This window comes from Alexandromys fortis, unplaced genomic scaffold (genome assembly GCF_014885135.2).
Source record: "Alexandromys fortis isolate MF-2015 unplaced genomic scaffold, M_Fortis_MF-2015_v1.1 scaffold_14, whole genome shotgun sequence".
Classification (NCBI taxonomy): Eukaryota; Metazoa; Chordata; class Mammalia; order Rodentia; family Cricetidae; genus Alexandromys; species Alexandromys fortis.
The window spans coordinates 7,206,115-7,225,540 of NW_026067910.1; the positions used below are offsets into that span (position 1 = coordinate 7,206,115).

The 19,426-nt window shown below is 39.1% G+C and overlaps 1 protein-coding gene across 5 annotated transcripts in view; it reads right to left on the reverse strand.

Annotated features, from left to right (window-relative positions):
* The window catches only part of Cep85l (centrosomal protein 85 like), a 115,007-nt gene that overhangs the window by 40,567 nt on the left and 55,014 nt on the right, over nt 1-19,426 (reverse strand). For 4 of the 5 annotated variants that reach the window (XM_050138051.1, XM_050138055.1, XM_050138054.1 and 1 more), the window contains 3 exons: nt 6,042-6,086; nt 5,067-5,188; nt 914-1,031 (listed from right to left, as the gene is read on the reverse strand). In XM_050138051.1, the coding sequence (XP_049994008.1) occupies nt 914-1,031; nt 5,067-5,188; nt 6,042-6,086 (285 nt within the window). The remainder of the gene's footprint in view (nt 1-913; nt 1,032-5,066; nt 5,189-6,041; nt 6,087-19,426) is intronic. The other variant, XM_050138052.1, reaches the window with a different exon arrangement.

The window sequence follows — 19,426 nt, forward strand, 5'->3', positions numbered from 1 at the left end:
GAGATATATGTGGGAACAAAACTCTATTTATAAAAAGTTACTCTTTGCAACATCATTTATAATATACCAAAATGGCAAACTTTAATTTTAATGAGTAAGAGATGGTTGAATAAATTATGAAATAGAAAAACCATACAGCCACAAAACAAAAGTGGAGTGGTTTATGTAAAATGATATAGAAGTAATTAGTATATTTTGTATAATTCTATATTATATAAATAATGGTACCAGGTAAAAAACAATGTACATATTTTTAAGCATTTTGTAAACATAAAGAACTAAAATGCATTGTATCTGTCTATGGTACGCATCAACTGTGGAGCGATACCCCAGGGACTGATGACAGCTTATTCTGTGTGCATGGGGGACAGGGTGTGAAAAGGACAAAGGAAGAAAGTAGTTGAGCACCTTTTACAAACATGAACTATGCAAATTCACTGTTATTTCAAAACTGGTGTAGGAGGTCCTTCTGTATTTGTGTTGCTTTCATGGTCATTAAAGAAACTGCCTTGGCCTAGTTGATAGGGCAGAACTCAGGTAGGCAGGGATGACAGAACAGAATTCTGGGAAGAAGGGCAGCATGGCAGATGCCATGGTTCTCCTGCCCAAGACAGACACTGGTTAGACTCATGCCAGTAAGCCACAGTCAAGTGGCGATATACATTAATGGAGATGGGTTAAACTAGTATGTGAGAGTTAGCCAATATGAGGCTAGAAATAATGGGCCAGGCAGAAAAAAACAGTCTGTGTGGTTATTTCTGGGGTGTAAGCTAGCAGGGTGGCCGGGACCAAAAGCAGGCCCTCTCATACTACACAAAATATTGATTTAAGGTGCTCTGATATTATAAACACAGTACATACAAAGAACAGATTTAATAATAACTACAAAATCAAAAGAGTTCTCTAGTCTTACCTGCAAACTGCTCATGTAAGATTCTTCACAATTTACATAATGCCCCAGCATGGCATGTTGGGCCCGTAGTTCATTATCTCTTATCCTTTCATGTAAGTGGTTAATTTGTTGCTTCTGCCTGTAAAACATAAATTGAAGTTACATTATAAAGAATATACTTTCCTAGAAAATAATGCAGAGAAATCTTAGTATTCTACTACTTTTTAAAAGGTGTGTAAAAATTTTGTCTCATCTCAACCACTGGGGGAAATTAGTTAATCAAACATTTTTCCTATGTGGAAAAAAAAAAAGAACCACAGGGCTAGGGAGATAACTCAATATATGCTTTCCACCTAAGCATGAAGAACAGAGTTAAAATTCCAAGAACCATGTATATGTCAGGCAGGCATGGAAGCTGCTTGTAGCATTTAGGATGCAGAGACAGGATTCCCAGGGAAAGCTGGCTAGCTAGACTAGCTGGTGTGATGTTTGTGCTCTTCCTAAAGTTCAGAGGGCAGAGCTAGCCACTAATTAACCATAGAAGTCTGGAGGTCTGTACACAGACAGGAAGTGATATGGCTGGGCAGAGAGAGTAATATAAGGTGGGAAGAGACAAGAGCTTGGCCCTTTTTTTGGATGAGGTACAAGTTGGCTGTGGCTCTCTGATCTTTCAGCATTTACCCTGATATCTAGCTCTGGATTTTTATTATTAAGACCAATTAGAACTTGTGCAACAAGCTGAAATCAGGTAGTCCTTGGTTCAGTTAGCCATCCTGCCTCAATAAATAAAATGGAGAAGGGGCTAGGAAGACACCTACGATCAACTTCAGCCCCCCCCAAACACATTTAAGCACACTACCTATAAACATGTACCTATACACACATGCATACATGCACACACATGAAAGCGCATACACAAACAAAAGAATAAAAGGCAAGACTGGAATAAGTTACCCACAACCGAATGATAACATGTATAATATGTGTGTGCAAACAAATGAAGAGCTATGTATCAATTTCTGAACTACAGGTTCAAAATTCCTCAATGGAAACCAGTTTTCAGTGAAAATTTAATAAAGTACAGATACTATTGCAAAAACTAACAGATAAACATACTGTTGCAAAAACTAACAGATAAACATTGTTTCTTTTTAAAAATTTTCTCGCCAACTAAATTTTTACATATTCTAATTTTCCTGCACTAAATTCCAAGCTATGTTAAATTATTTTTCTTTTGTTAACATAGTTGTGATAAATGCCAGAGACATGTGTGGCCTTGGCCTAAGGTCTCACCTGTGGCTGGCATGTGAAGCAAAGAAAAGATTACTGGGGACCAAGTCTTTGATCCTGTGGAATCTAATCCTTGCTCACTGATGTTAGAATTGACCTACAGAGCTGATCAGTTGCGATGGGAACAATATGAATAATCTATAATGGATTCTATAAGGCTAACATGAATATAAACAACTACAATAAAAGTAAACTTTGAAAATTGTATTTAGATGTTCAAATTTAACTGATAATTGTGATGCAAAATAACCCCTGCTCCTTCACAATAGTGTCCATCTCAAAGCCAGATACTTATCCTAAGTTACCATCAATATCCCTTTTCCTATTCATGTTTTCCTCTTTGGTGAGCATGGCATTTGTTCACGTCCCAGAGTCCCTCCCCTGGGTCTTCTGAGCCCTATGTCTGGTTCCTTACCTTCCCTCCTCAAGCTTTCTTATCACATGTATTCCATTATTCTTGAATTGCTAGTTTTATAGGGGGAAGGATCTAATTTTACTCTTTTATATGGAAAAATACAATTTTACCATTTCTTTTGGGGGGAATAAACATTTATTTAAACTTATTTTATATAAAAATTTTAAAATGAGGTAAAAATCTACATCTCATAAAACTTATCATTTTAACTTTTTCAAGTGTACAATCCAGTGGCCTTAAGCATGTCCACACTGCTGTGAGGCCACCATTACCATCTGTCTTCAGGCCTTTTTACCTTGTAAGGCTGATAAGTGAGACTTTTTTTTTATTGATTCTCTGGGAATTTCACATATGCACCCCAATCCTGCTCATCTCCAGTTCCTCTCACTCTTGAAGTGCCCCCCAAAAGAAAGCTTAAGAAGATTAAAAATAAACAATAATTTAAAAGAAAGAAAAAATACTTCACTCCTCTACCTTTCCTGTCTCTCCACTGCCTCTTCTTTCATCTTAGTGACATCTCTCTTCTTGGTGGCTACATGGCATCTCCTTGACTCCACATACTTTTTTTCTGTACCTTTGTTTGGACTTCCTGCCTATCTTTAATCTGCTAAGCCATTGGCCAAAACAGCTTTATCCATCAACCAATAAAAGCAACATATATACAGAAGTACATCTCATATCATCTCCCCTTTTCTAACTAGGGTTTTAACTTTAACATACTAAAATTTCATCTTCCAATTTTGATGACCTTTCTTCTGCCTAGTCAAGTTTATTAATGCTGTTTTCTATTTGATTTTTTTCATTTTAACACTTTTTTCAGAACTTTAAATTCCAAGTTCAATTTTTCTCCCCACTGCTGAATTTTCATCCACACTGCTCATTTCCCTCCATTTTGATGACTTCTTCCTCTGTGTTGTTACTTTCCAAGGATTCCATGTCCTCTGTTTATAATTGCTTTCTTAATCTTCATCATTCTCACCAAGAAACTTTTGAACTTCATCTGGCCTTTCACTCACTTCAATATATTTGAGCTCATAGTTAAAAGAATTATGATCCTTTGAAGAAGTCATGTTGCTTTGCCACCCAACTCCCACCCATGTTTCTGGTAGATTCTGTGCTGTCGGGGTTGTAATTTGTGTCTTGGTTTGGGTATCTCTTCTGAGAAGTTTGCTATTTTCAACTCTATTCAAATTCTCTCTCTCCTCTCCTCTCCTCTCCTCTCCTCTCCTCTCCTCTCCTCTCCTCTCCTCTCCTCTCCTCTCCTCTCCTCTCCTTCCTTTTTCTCCTCTCTTTTCCCACATGTAGCTCAGGTGGTCCTCAAACTCAATATGTAGCCACAGATATCCTTGAACTCATGCTTTTCCTCTACCTTCCAAGTCAAAGAAATACAAGTGTTCTAATTGTTCCCAGTTTTAGAAAGTCCAACGGTACTATGTATTCCAGGCAAGTACTCACCAACTGAGCTGTTTCCAGTTCCCTTAAATTTTGATCATTTAGGAAATACTAGTATTCTTTTCCCTCTTTATGGTATTGGGTACTGAATCCAGGGACTTGGGCTTATGAGCCAAGCATTCTACTACTGGACTGAGCTGTAGCTCCAGCCCTCAGTAGCCTACCTTGAAGGCTGAATCCCCTAGCTCAACTCCACGCGGAGAAAATACACTACTTTTGGAAGTAGCTACTGCTTCTCCTCCCTCCTTTCTAAGAAACTGGGCAGCTTATGATATTTCACTCCATTTTTCCCAGCTCTTTTTAACTAGCTTTTTACTTTCTTTGCTTATACTACTTTTACACACGAAAATAAGCAACAATTAACACTGGCTACGAAAAAAATATCCTCCTTAAACAATTTCTAAAGTATTTTAATATGATCACCCTTGACAATCTCAAAAGCATATATAAATGATGTACATCCATATATTTTAAAGATAACACAATAACCTTATGATTTATTATTCAGACGTTTCTATTAAATCTTATAAAAATCATTCTGGATAATTCTGGCACTAAAATATTACAACTTTTAAATGTTATAAAAGAAACCTTTCCATGATTCTACTTTAGACTATATAAATTTAAAAATATATCCTTTTCATATTATGTGGTCTCAAATCTAATATATAACAGACAAAAGAACTCATAACTTCAGTGTGGCTGTCCAAATCTGGCAGTATCCCAAGGCAAATATGAAGATATCACCTTGCAGCTCTGACAGCTGGATGCAGCATGTGGAGAAAGGTAAAGACGATCTTCCAAACAATGAGTCTCACTAAAGCAAACACAGAGCATGTCAGAGACCACACACACCCCAGCCCTCTGTTCTGATAGCTCTCGCATGCTGTGGGACTGGAGAGTGCAGATATGAGACATTAATTTGTAATTTCAAATTCTAAGTAGTGGATGCAATTGTAATTGTTTCCTTAATCTACATTTTTACAGTCTAAAATAGTAATTAAAAAGCAGACTCACCTATCAATTACGATTTCCTTCTGCCTTAGAAGTCCTTCTTTTATTTTCAATACTGATTCCCACTTACTGAAATCCTGAAAGCCAGAAGGTGAGCAACTCTGACGGGATGATCCAGGCAAAACCTGAACAAAAAGTGTATAAGTTTAGTATGCTATCTAAAGGGAACACTTACAGACCATCCAGCATTTCCCCAATGGTTTTCATTAAAAAAAAAAAAAAAAAAGAAGAAGAAAAACAGGTCTCTCTCCTCTCTCCCTTCCCCTCCTGCCCCCCAAAAAGACTATCTAAATGGACATATACAGAGCAAGCCAGCAAGTCAGAGAGGGAGCCAGCAATCAGTTCCTCCATAATTCTGCCTCCAGTTTCCAACCTTGAGTTCCTGTCCTGACGCCCAATGATGGAATAACTTAAGACGGCTTCCTTCATCAGGTATTATTTAGAAAAGACCTCTAGTAGCTAAAAGCAGTAAACTATCTAAACCTTTCCTGCCAACTTCTCAATCTCCCGAAGAGGACTACTTAAAGGAAGGTGAAGACAGACCAAAAAGAGCTCATGAATTATGGGAGGAGGTAGCTAATAATTCATAAAAGGAAGGATGATAACCATGAGCAATGCCAGTACTTTCAGTTAGATCTTGGCAGAGTCAGGAGTACTCAAAGAGAGCAGCTATGCTAGCACGTCTACAGAGTGCTTCAGAGACTGTAGGATGGAGACACACCTTCAAACTGTATTACTTTCCCTAGGGACAAAAAAAAACAGAGCATATAAAAAATGATGATTCCCCATTGTATATTCCTGTAGAACAGTCTAATGTAAAACATTCCTCTTACACTGCAATCATGCTTTATGAATCCATCAAAATATATTGCTAAATGCCCCTAGAGAATGCGTTGGTGCTGAGGAGTTTTTCACTGAATTTCACTGGAATTTCTGAGAGTAGGTGAACTAATAGATGACTTCCTGGTCTAGGATTACCTGGACAGTTACTCTGTGCTGTCTGGCATTTGGCATCTTCTTTTCCTGTTGAATGAGGGGAAACATTTTTACAGGGATGACTGGGCTTGTTCATGGACTACCTATGGACCAGGAAAGAGCAGTTTAAAGAACTGGCCAACCCAAAGGTCTGCTTCCAACCCTTTGCCCTTCTTCAGATAGTTACTTTAGGAAGTCCCTTACCATGACTACCAAAAGACCACGATTTTCAGAGAAACCAAGCATTTTGATACCACTGACAAATCTTTTGCAGTCATTGACACACAAGTGGGCACTTCAACCCATATCCTTGTGAAATCAAAGGAAAAATTGTGTAGCTTGAAGAACAAGATGACTGTGGCCCAAATGGCTACTTTTCCTCCTTTCCTCCTTCATAAATAGGTCCCTGCCCTGCTGCAGCACTGATGTCTAGGCTCTGAGCACCACTGTAGTCTTCTCTGACACACAGTGCCATGGAGACTCTCTCACTTGTGGAGTGTTTTTTTTTTTTTAATTTTTATTTATTTATTTATTAAAGATTTCTGTCTCTTCCCCACCGCCGCCTCCCCTTTCCCTCCCCCCCCCCCAATCAAGTCTCCCTCCCTCATCAGCCCAAAGAGCAGTCAGGGTTCCCTGCCCTGTGGGAAGTCCAAGGGCCACCCACCTCCATCCAGGTCTAGTAAGGTGAGCATCCACGAAACTGCCTAGGCTCCTACGAAACCAATAGGTACAGTAGGATCAAAAACCCATTGCCATTGTTCTTGAGGTCTCAGTAATCCTCATTGTCCACTATGTTCAGCGAGACCGGTTTTAACCCGGGCTTTTTCAGACCCAGGCCAGTTGGCCTTGGTGAGATCCTGATAGAACATCCCCATTGTCTCAGTGTATGGGTGCACCCCTCACGGTCCTGAGTTCCTTGCTTGTGCTCTCTCTCCTTCTGCTTCTGATTTGGACCTTGATATTTCAGTCCGGTGCTCCATTGTGGGTCTCTGTCTCCTTTCATCGCCTGATGAAGGTTAATATTCAGGAGGAAGCCTATATGATTTTCTTTGGGTTCTCCTTCTTATTTAGCTTCTCAAAGAACCTGAATTATAGGCTCAATGTCCTTTATTTATGGCTAGAAACCAAATATGAGTGAGTACATCCCATGTTCCTCTTTTTGGGTCTGGCTAACCTCACTCAGGATGGTGTTTTCTATTTCCATCCATTTGCCTGCAAACTTCAAGAAGTCCTTGTTTTTTACTGCTGAGTAGTACTCTAATATGTATATATTCCATACTTTTTTCATCCATTCTTCAATTGAAGGGCATCTAGGTTGTTTCCAGGTTCTGGCTATTACAAACAATGCTGCTATAAACATAGTAGAGCATATACTTTTGTTGTGTGATAAGGCCTCTCTTGGGTATATTCCCAAGATTGGTATTGCTGGGTCCATGGGTAGGTTGATCCCGAATTTCCTGAGAAACCTCCACACTGCTTTCCAGAGTGGTTGCACAAGTTTGCATTCCCACCAGCAATGGATGAGTGTACCCCTTTCTCCACAACCTCTCCAGCATAGGCTATCATTGGTGTTTTTGATTTTCGCCATTCTGACAGGTGTAAGATGGTATCTTAAAGTTGTCTTGATTTGCATTTCCCTGATCGCTAAGGAAGTTGAGCATGACCTTAAGTGTCTTTTGGCCATTTGAACTTCTTCTGTTGAGAGATCTCTGTTCAACTCAGTGCCCCATTTTATAATTGGGTTGATTAGCCTTTTACGGTCTAGTTTCTTGAGTTCTTTATATATTTTGGAGATCAGACCTTTGTCAGTTGCGGGGTTGGTGAAGATCTTCTCCCAGTCAGTGGGTTGCCTTTCTGTCTTAGCAACAGTGCCCTTTGCTTTACAGAAGCTTCTCAGTCTCAGGAGGTCCCATTTATTCATTGAGGCCCTTAGTGTCTGTGCTGCTGGGGTTATACGTAGGAAGTGGTCTCCTGTGCCCACGTGTTGTAGAGTACTTCCCACTTTCTCTTCAATCAGGTTCAGAGTGTTTGGACTGATATTGAGGTCTTTAATCCACTTGGACTTGAATTTTGTGCATGGTGATAGATATGGGTCTATTTTCATTCTTCTACAGATTGACATCCAGTTGTGCCAGCACAATTTGTTGAAGATGCTCTCTTTTTTCCATTGTATACTTTTAGCTCCTTTATCGAAAATCAGGTGTTCATAGGTTTGTGGGTTAAAGTCAGGGTCTTCTATTCGATTCCATTGGTCGACTTCTCTGTTTTTATGCCAATACCAAGCTGTTTTCAATACTGTAGCTCTGTAATAGAGTTTGAAGTCAGGGATGGTAATGCCTCCAGACATTCCTTTATTGTATAAAATTGTTTTGGCTATCCTGGGTTTTTTGTTTTTCCATATAAAGTTGATTATTGTCTTCTCCAGATCTGTGAAGAATTTTGATGGGATTTTGATGGGGATTGCATTGAATCTATAGATTGCTTTTGGTAGAATTGCCATTTTTACTATGTTGATCCTCCCAATCCAAGAGCAAGGGAGATCCTTCCATTTTCTGGTGTCCTCTTCTATTTCTTTCTTCAAAGACTTAAAGTTCTTGTCAAATAGATCTTTCACTTCCTTGGTCAGGGTTACCCCAAGATATTTTATGCTCTTTGTGGCTATCGTGAAAGGTGATGCTTCTGTGATTTCCCTCTCTGTTTCCTTATCCTTAGTGTATAGGAAGGCAACTGATTTTTTGGAGTTGATCTTGTATCCAGCCACGCTACTAAAGGTGTTTATCAGCTGTAGGAGTTCTTTGGTAGAGTTTTTGGGGTCGCTTATGTACACTATCAAATAAACAGACATAGAAGCCAACAGTACAGACACTGGGCCTTAAAGATATTCAGTTATGAAGTAAAATGCAATAAAAAACACATTTACAAATACTGTATATTAAAGAATTTCAAGCACTTTACAAAGTAAGTATTTAAATTTAATGAAGAATTGACAATAAAAGTTTCAAAAGGTTTATTTGTCACACTACATATAAGATCTTACATTCATTATCTTATCTGAGTAGAAGTTTACTGAGAGCAGGTCAGTTATCACCTCAGAAAGCAGTACAATAACTGAAATGTCCTATGGCTCAGACAAACACTACCAGGAGGGTTACCATAGGAAAGAGATAAAAACACAGTACTTGAGTATCCAGACTGTAAATTATCATGATCATATCATTTAATTTCATTATTACAAATATTTTTCCAAGATATAAACATTACTCCCAAGTATCTATTATGCAGACGATTTAGATGGCCATTTGTCTCCATTGTAGTTACAAAATAGAGCAATAATATATTTAAACTTTAAGAACATTTTCAGATATTTAGCATATAGCAACAATAATAAAAATCAATATGGCAATGCCAGAAAACTAGAAAGCAGTCCTTGAGAGGGTAATAAAAAGAGGCTTTAGCTGGGCAAGGTAGCTCAGCAGAGGCAAGGCAGGCAGATCTCTGTGAATTCAAGGACAGCCTTGTCTACAAAGTGAGTGCCAGGACAACCAGGGCAGTGAGAGAGAAACCTTGTCTCAAAGAAACAACAAAAAAACGAACAAGAAAAAGGCTTTAAAGGTGAGGTGATATGAAATGGAAGGGGATACTAGGAGTGGAAAGGTTTAGCCACTACTGCTGTTTGCCCACCAAATGGTAAAACCCTATTGCTGAAGCCACCATGTGCTTTGTTTGCAGGACATAGAGAATCAACCTGGAACTCAATCATAAGCTTCCTACCTGCTGACCAGCTTCCATAGCTAGAAGGTACTCAACTGGCTGCTGAAGGTAAACTGTCACCTATAGAATTCAGTTAGAGACCCTGTGTGCTACACTAACATCCAGTGAGGCAAAACGTACCCACTGGTACAACAGTGGCAAGTCTGTTGGGGGTAATCCGATCATTTTTGATTGAATCTAAGGTCTAATCCACAGGAAGGAATTTATGTCTGGTACTATAAACCCAGTCACAAACTTATGTATACCTGTTACTGAAGCACTCAAGTTTTTCCTTGTGGTTGGTGACTTAGTTCCACCCACTTCAGTTCATTTGCCCTTTCCACTGCCTAATCCCCTGTTGAGAACACCCCCACAATGCAGAAATAAGAAGCTATGTTCCAGCATACAAAGGATCCTTAAGGAATGGCATCCTTGTTTTGACTGGCTGCTTCCTACACAAATCAGCCCTCCAAACACTACGTAGCAGACTACAGTCAACAGAGAGAACTACGGCTAAAACCCAGGCAACCCAACAAAGAACACCTGCTCTTCACGCACTGCCTCAGCCTATGTGCCAACTAATGGCTTGTAGCATACACACTGAGAACTGTCTCAGGCTTTATATCCTCTGCCTCCTTTATGAGAAAAGAAGCTATGTAACAGATGACCGTCTCCTCACAGAGCCATAACACTACTCTTTACATAGCGCTGGCTGCATTTTCTCCCCACAGCTAAAACTATCCTTCAGGAAAAGCCTCTGCTGTGCTTTGTTTTACACGCTGTTGGCAACAAGAAAATAACAGAAGGAACAAGGGGTCTGCAAGAGAATGACATCTGACAACAATATTTGACTTTACACACTTTGAGCCATTGGCAGAATGGATTACTTAAAGCACCTGCTAAGTATTTTGATAAACATATGTAAATAAAGCTAAACATACAGTCTTATTATCATTTGTAATCCTTGATCTAAATCCCTCAGAAATAAAATGAAAAAAAAATAAAATGAGCAAAAGGGACAAAAAATTGTGCTTTTCCTTGTAATTAAGAAGATAACATTATACAAACAATAACCAAAATTAGCAGGATTCTTCCTTTCTAAATACTAACACAGATAAAAACAAACACACACACAAGAAACATTAACACAGCAAACATCCCGCTTTAAAGAAAAGCACTCCCCTTCCCCCATACCCACTGCTTTGTTTCTGTTCAGAAAGGGGCAGTCCTCCCAGGGGTGTGGACAAAGCGTGGCACATCTATCAACCTGAGGTAGGATTAAGCTCCTCCCTACATATTATGGCTTGGTAAGTCAACCTAGTGTGAGAAATACTAGGTCCCCAAAAGCCTGCCAAAGCATTAGGTACAGGCCTCACTCCCACTGCTAGGAGGCCCACAAGTAGACCAAGCTACACAAATGTCACATATACGTAGGGTCCTAGGCTGGTCCCATATGAGCTCCTTAGCTGTCAGTCCAGTGTTTGTGAGCTCCTGTTAGTTGTCTCTGTGGATTCCTTGGATTAGGATGACTTTGACCTGCCCCCCCACACACACACACACATACACACCCTGCCCTTGGCTTATACATTTCTTGTTCCCTCCCTAAAAAAGGATTCCTGGAGCTCAGTCCAGTGCTTGGCTATGGATCTCTGTGTCTGCTTCCATCAGTTTCTGGGTGAAGGTTTTGTGATGACAACTGGGGTAGTCACCTATCTGATTACAGGAGACAGCCACTTCAGGCTATGTATTCACTACTGCTAGGAGTCTTAGCTGGGGTCCTCCTTGTAGATCCCTAGGAGTTTCTCTTGCACAGGTTTCTACACCCCAATCAAGATATCTCTTTAATTACTTTCTCCCTCTGTCCCACCTTCAACCCCATCCCTCATGTTCCCATTCCCATCTGTCCACAATTTATCTGGATCTCTTCTATTTCCCAAGACCCTTCTATTTCCTCTTTAGACCCTGCTTGTTACCTAGCCTCTCTGGTTACCCAGCATGGTTATCCTTTACTTTACAGCTAATATCCACTTATGGCAAGTACATACTATGTTTGTCTCTCTTATTCTGAGCTACCTCATTGAGGATTTTTTCTAGTTCCATCCATTTGCCTTCAAATTTCCTGATGTCATTGTAATTTTTAACAGCTGAGTAATACACTTCATTGTGTAATGTATCACGTTTTGTTTATCCATTCTTCCACTAAGGGACATCTAAGTTGTTTACAAGTTCTAGATATTACAAATAAAGCTGCCATAAACATAGTTGAGCAAGTGTTCTCATGTTATGATTTAGTAGCCTTTGGTGAGTATATGCCCAAGAGGTAATGCTGGGTCTTGAGGTAGATTGATTCCAGTGTTCTGAGAAACCACCATACTGATTTCCAAAGTAGCTGCACACGTTAGCACTCCCACCAGCAGTGGAGGAGTGTTCGCCTTACACTACATCCTTTCCAACGCAGGCTGTCATTGGCACTTTTCATCTTAGCCATTCTGACAGGTAGAAGATGGAATCTCAGTCATTTTGATTTGCATTTCCCGGAGAGCCAAGGATCATGAGCAATTCTTTAAGTATATCTCAGCCATTTGAGATTCTTCTGTTGAGAATTCTGTTTAAATCTCTACCCTATTTTTAATGGAATTATTTGGTATTTTGATGTCTATAGTTTTTTGATTTTGGAGATCAGTCTTCTGCCAGATGTGGGGTTAGGGAGGATCTTTTCCCATTCTATAAGCTATCGTTTTGTCTTATTGACAGTGTCCTTTGCCTTATGGAAGCTTTTCAGTTTCAGGAGGTCCTACTTACTGTCAGTCTCAGTGTCTGTGCTACTGGGGTTACATGTAGGAAGTGGTCTCCTGTGCCAATGGGTTCAAGGCTTCTTCCCACTTCTATCAGCTTCAGTGTAACTGGATATATGTTGAGGTCTTTGATCCACCTGGACTTGAGTTTTATGGATCTATTTGCATTTTTCTATATGCTGCCATCCAGTTATGCCAGCACCATTTGTTGAAGATGCTTTCCTTTTTCCATTGTATAACGTTGGCTACTTTGTCAAAAATGAGGTATTCATAGGTGTGTGGATTTATGTCAGGGTCCTAGATTCAATCCCATTGATCCACATGTGTTTCTATGCCAAAACCAAACTGTTTTTAATACTATAGCTCTATAGCAGAATTTGAAGTCAGGGATGGTGACACCTCCAGAAGTTCCTTCATTGTATAGGGTTATTTTAGCCATCCTGGGATTTTTGTTTTTCCACATTAAGTTGAGTATTGTTCTTCTGAGGTCTGTGAAAAATTTTGTTGGGATTTTATTGGGATTGCATTGAGTCTGTAGATTACTTTTGGTAAAATTGCTATTTTTACTATGTTAAACCTATCAATTCAAGACCATGAGCAATCTTTCCATTTTCTGATCCCTTCCCCAATTTCTTTCTTCAAAGACTTAAAATTCTTGTTATATGTATATCTCATTACACACACACACACACACACACACACACACACACACATCAATTGCTTAGTTAAAACTACACCCAAGATATTTTATATTGTTTGTGGCTATTGTAAAGAGTGTTGTTTCTCTGATTTAATTCTCAGACCATTTATCATTTGTGTATAGGAGGGCTACTGATTTTTTTTTTTGAGTACCCACATTACTGAGGGTATTTACCAGCTGTAGAAGTTCCTTTGTAGAATTTTTGGTGTCACTTATGTATACTATCATATCTGCAAATAGTGAAAGTTTGACTTCTTCCTTTCCAATTTGTATCCCCTTGATCTCCTTTTGTTGTCTTATTGCTCTAGCTAGAACCTCAAGTACTATATTCAATAGATATAGAATGGACAGCCTGTCTTGTTCCTGATTTTTGTGAAATTGCTTTGAGTTTCTTTCAACATAATTCACAATAGTTCAGGATCTGGTCTTCAAAAAGTTAAAGAAACTCCAAAAGAAACAACATGCAATAATTTTCCATTAAATTGGAAGAAAAATAAGCATGTATTGAAGAACCCTTTATCTTTTCAAAGTTCTAAAGCAAGGGTTAAAGAACCTGAGGTGAGTAGAGCACTTATTTCCAGTTGTTTCTTCTTCACAGATCTATATTATGGCCTTAAAGAGATTTTGTTTTCATAACATTTTTACTAAATTTTTGCATTATTTTACATACCACAGTTTTCCCTCCTTTCTCGTTCAGTTCCCTCTCTCCACCTCCTGTACACCCCCCCCCCTTGCCATCCAGTCATCCTCCATTCAGAAAGGGGAAGGCCTCCCATGGGAGTCAACAAAGCATGGCATATCAAGTTGAGGCAGGATCAAGCTCCTTCCCCTACATCAAGGGTGAGGTATCACAGCATGGGGAACAGGCTCCCAAAAGCCAGCTCATGCGCCAGGGACAGGTCCTGATTCCACTCCTCGGGATCCCACAAACAACCAACTATCATCCACATGCAGAGGACCTAGGTCAGTTTCATGCAGGATTCCTAGCTGTCAGTCCAGAGTCTGTGAGCTCTGACTAGTTCAGGTCAGCTGTCACTGTGGGTTCTCCCATCATGATCTTGACCACCTGCCCCCCAGCTCATACAATCCCTCCTCCCTCTATTCAACTGGACTCCTGAAGTTCAGTCCAGTGCTTGGTTGTGGAACTCTGCATCTGCTTCCATCAGTTACCGAGGGAAGACTCTCTGATGACAATTAGGGTAGTCATCAAACTGCTTACAGGAGAGGCCAGTTCAGGTACCCTATCCATTATTGCTAGGAGTCTTAGCTGGGGTAATCCATATGGATTCCTGGGAGTTTCCCTGGCACCAGGGTTCTCCCTAACCCCAAATGCCTCCCATCAAGATATCCCTTTCATTATTCTCCCCTTCCATCATGCCCCCAACCCGATTCCTCATTCCCATTCCATTATTCCTTCCCCTCTCACCCCCTGCCCCCAGTTTACCCAAGAGATCACATCTATTTCCTCTTCCCGGAGAAACCTCCATATCTGTCTTTGGGTCTTCCTTGTTACCTGGCCTCTCTGGATCTGTGGATTGTAGCCTGGTTATGCTTTAAAGCTAATATCTACTTATGAGTGAGTACGTACCATGTTTGTCTTTCTGGGCCTAGGTTATCACTCAAGATTTTTTTTTATTTCCATCCCTTTGCCATTTTATATACATTTTTTTTTTACTGTTGAGTATTAACCCATTATGTAAATGTATCCATTCTTCAGTTGAGGGGTATCTAGGGTTTTTTTTACAGGTTCTACATATTATAAATAATGCTGCTATGAATATAGTTGAGCAAATATCCTTGTGGTATGGTTTAGCATCCTTTGGGTATTTGCCTAAGAATGATATAGCTGGGTCTTGAGGTAGATTGGATCCCAATTTTCTGAGAAGCCACCATACTGATTTCCAAAGCGGCTGTACAAGTTTGTGATCCCATCAGCAGTGAAAGTGTTCCCCTTGCTCCACATCCTCTTCAGCAAAAGAGCTAGCATTAGCATTTAAACAATTTTTTAAAAGTGTCTTTTGGCCATTTGAGATTCTTCTGTTGAGAATTCTCTGTTTAGATCTGTACCCCATTTTTAATTTGGATTATCTGTTGTTTTGATCTCTAGTTTCTTGAGTTTTTTATATATTTTGGGGACCAGCCCTCTGTCAGATGTGGAGTTGGTAAGATCTTTTCCCATTCTGTAAATAAATCCCATTTATTGTTGAGCTCAGTGTTTGTGCTATTGGTGTTCTATTCAGGAAGTTGTGTCCTGTGCCAATTCATTCAAGACTACTTCCAATTTTCTCTTCTATCAGTGTATAACTGGATTTATGCCTTTTGTCCACTTGGACTTGAGTTTTGTGCAGGGCAACAGATATGATCTATTTGCTTTCTTTTACATGCTGATACCCAGTTATGCCAGCACCATTTGTTGAAGATGCTTTCTTTTCTCCACTGTATAATTTTGGCTTCTTTGTCAAAAAATCAAATGTCCACAGGTGTGTGGAATAATGTCAGGGTCAATTCAATTCCATTGATCTGTCTGTTTTGATGCCAACACCATGCTGTTTTTATTACTATAGCTCTGTACTAGAGCTCGAGATCAGGGACAATTATTCTTCCAGCAGTTCTTTTTTGTACAGGATTGTTTTAAAGAAAGAACATTTTACTTTGGCTCACAATTCAAAACCATAGCTCACTATAGCAAAAAAAAAAAAAAAAAGACAGCAGGAACTTGTAGTATCTGAACCATTGCATTCAAAGTCAGGAAGCAAAGAGCAATGATGAATGCTGGTACTCAGCTGTCTCCTGTTAATTCAGTCCAGAATCCCATCCCATCAAATAGTTCCAATCACAGTTAAGATGGGTCTTCCAATCTCAGCCTAATGTAGATAATACCTTACAGGTCTGCCCAGAATGTTTTCTCCTAAATAACTCTAGATCTTGCTGAGGTGGCAATTAAAATGAACTTACACAAAACTCGAGGCAAGCAAGTAGAAGAAAATAAGTCCCAAACCAGAAATCACTGAAGTTTAAACCAGAAAAACAATAGACAAAAATCAATATGGAGAAAAGCTTGTTATGGGGTAAAACTCAAAGGCATGAGGCCAAGAAAATAGAGAATCCTCTGTTAGAGCAACACTTAGGGCAGCCAGTGTGCACTATAGATGCTGGAGTGGATGCTCCTGGCTGCCTTTTCTGCTATAATTTCAGTTCTAGACTTCACCTTCAAATAACATGAGATCAAAATCCAAGTGGAGTAAATAACTACCTATTAAAATGCAAGAACAGACTTTACTAACAACCCAAAGTTAAGCTGGCCTTTCAGAGCTGCCAATAATCTAGGAGAGCCAGGATGTTTTCTATTAGATGATAGTTCAGTTTCTCCAATTGAAAACACCCCCTCCTCTATATCCTATCAATAATATATTTTCCTCAAGAAGTTGGAAAACAATAAGAATTTATGTTAAATAAAATTATAACTAGTCATGATACCCGATAGCAAAATGTAGTTTTACAAACTTAGTTACTGTTAGGTAGAAAAATATTTATCAAAATTTACATATCGATAAAATAGAGAAAAACTGCTGTTCTGCTGTTTCTCTGAGAATTTCAATAGTATAGTTTGCTTCTGTTAATTATAGACAATTTAAGTAATCAAGAGTATAAGAAACTTATAAATATATAAAGTGTTTCTCATAAGTAATAAAATTTAACTGAAGAGGAACATGAAATATAAAGGTAATCACAAGGGCTTGTAACTGTGTCAGCTAGCATGAGAAAGGAACACCAAAGTGATGCTTCTGAATTTAAAAAAGAGAATCAAAGGTTTTTTTAACAATCAAATATTATTATGAACACATTGTATAGCTGTCAAATTTAGAGAAAGAAAATAATTCATTTACATGATTTACCCAAAAATCCATTATTCTTTGCTAACTAGTTCAATTGACAAAGAAAAATCGTAAGTTCTCTGTATATAGGCCCTAACTAGACTCAAATATGTTAGTCTATGTTTATAGACTCATCAGGAGAAACACACACACACACACCTCCTCATTGGAAATGGCAAATTCCACTCTCCTAATTGAGTAAGAATAGCTTATATCTACAACAATAGCAAGCATGCTACCGAGATGAAACCCAGATGCTAGGAAAAGTTGCCAAAATATGTCACTTAGTGGCCAAACATGATCTACTAAAAGTTTCCTCTAGTGCGTCTGAAAATAGCTGGTGCTCTCTGGCTGGACAAACAGTGACCCTAGATACTGCAGTGCCGCTGTACTAGCTACAGGGCCACCTCTGCAGTTCTTCAGGGTGTTATCGCTCTCCTTCATGGTCCTTTCTCCCGGAGCTCAGGCATCACTCACAACACGTCAAATAGCACAGCAAATCTCCCTCTGTTTCTAAGAATAGTCTATCTGAAGTAGGACTTTATAAAAGCATTTTGGTAAAAGAATGATACCTCAGCCAAAAGAATCTCAGAAAGCTCAACAAATAAAATGAAAATTAGCTACAAACAGCATAGAATTTAACAGATTTTTATTTACTGAAAGAAAAAATATTTAAAAGAACTATGAATTTGGTAGAAACTATGCCTGTGTTATCTGTGCAATACATTGCCACATCTTTCAACAAAACCAAGGAAAAACACATTTTCAGTAGTGTCATTGGTCATCTTTTCCAATCAAGTGACCTATGTTTGTACTATGGAACTGTTCTTTTAAGATTTTCTTTTTTTGAATGGTAGTAAGATAAATGATCTGGTTGGTTCTCTGGAACGGGGTCTCATAGTCCAGACTGGCCTGGAACTTACTATATACAGCCAAGGATGACCTCGAACTCCTGATCTTCCTGCCATTACCTCCCAAGTGGGAAAATTACTGATGTACAAAACCAGAGTTGACTCTGGAACTGTTATTTCTTCTATTTACTTTTACTAACACTATAATGTTCTCCTGTCATCCAAATACACTTTGCTGAAATAAAAATTCAAATGTATTGAATTATATAAAGAGTAAAAGAAAACAATAAAGAGAATATGCACATACACACTTTTACCTTAAAAGTATGTGTACATGAAAATAAAACCTTAGAAGTTTTTATACCTATCACTCTATAAAACTAAATTACCATTAACTTTCATTTAAAGGAAGAAACATTGTTTCCTCTTAAAACTCAGTCTAGGCTACATCTGTGTTAGCTTATCATATATTTTATTTTTAAAATGCCAACCAAGAAAAGACTGATACATGAAATGTGGTATCACTACAGTTATAAAATGATTGTATGGTGTGTCAACAGGTGAGGAGAAGTACTAAAGAGATGGTTCAGTGAGCAAAGCACCTGCCGTGCATCATGGGCTCTAACTTCAGATCTTTAGCATCTACACTAAAAGCCAGGCACAGATGATGAAGAGATGGATTAACAACACTTGTTGCTGTTCCTAAGGACACAGCTCAGATCCCAGCACCCAGATCTGGCTTGGAGATCTGTAACTCCAACTCCATGGGGATCTAACACCTTCTGTGGTCTTCTTAGGCACCTGTGTTCTTGTGCTTATGTGCACATATCCACACACAGAGGCATCCACATAATTACATAGAAAATACATTTTTTAATGACAGACATAGTGGTGCGTGCCTACAATCCTAAAACTAGGGAGATGGAGACAGGAGGCTCCCTAGAACTTGCTGGTCAGTCAGTTTGCCTGAATCTCTGAGCTCCAGATTCAGTAAAAGACACTGTCTAAAAAATTAAAGTGATTGAGAGAAGAACTTCATGTCAGGTCCTGGCCTCCACATGCACAGCCACACATATGCACCTGCACACACATAATGCATACACAATCAGTAACAGAAACCAGCTATCCCAGGACAGCAAGACCTAAACATAGCAATGTAGGTGAAGCACTTAAAAATAACTGTATGAAGATGATAGAGTTCCTTAAAGAGGAAATAAAAAAATCGCTGAACATAGCAGACAATGAGGACTACTGAGAACTCAAGAACAATGGCAATGGATTTTTGATCCTACTGCACATACTGGCTTTGTGGGAGCCTAGGCAGTTTGGATGCTCACCTTACTAGACCTGGATGGAGGTGGGTGGTCCTTGGACTTCCCACAGGGCAGAGAACCCTGATTGCTCTTTGGGCTGATGA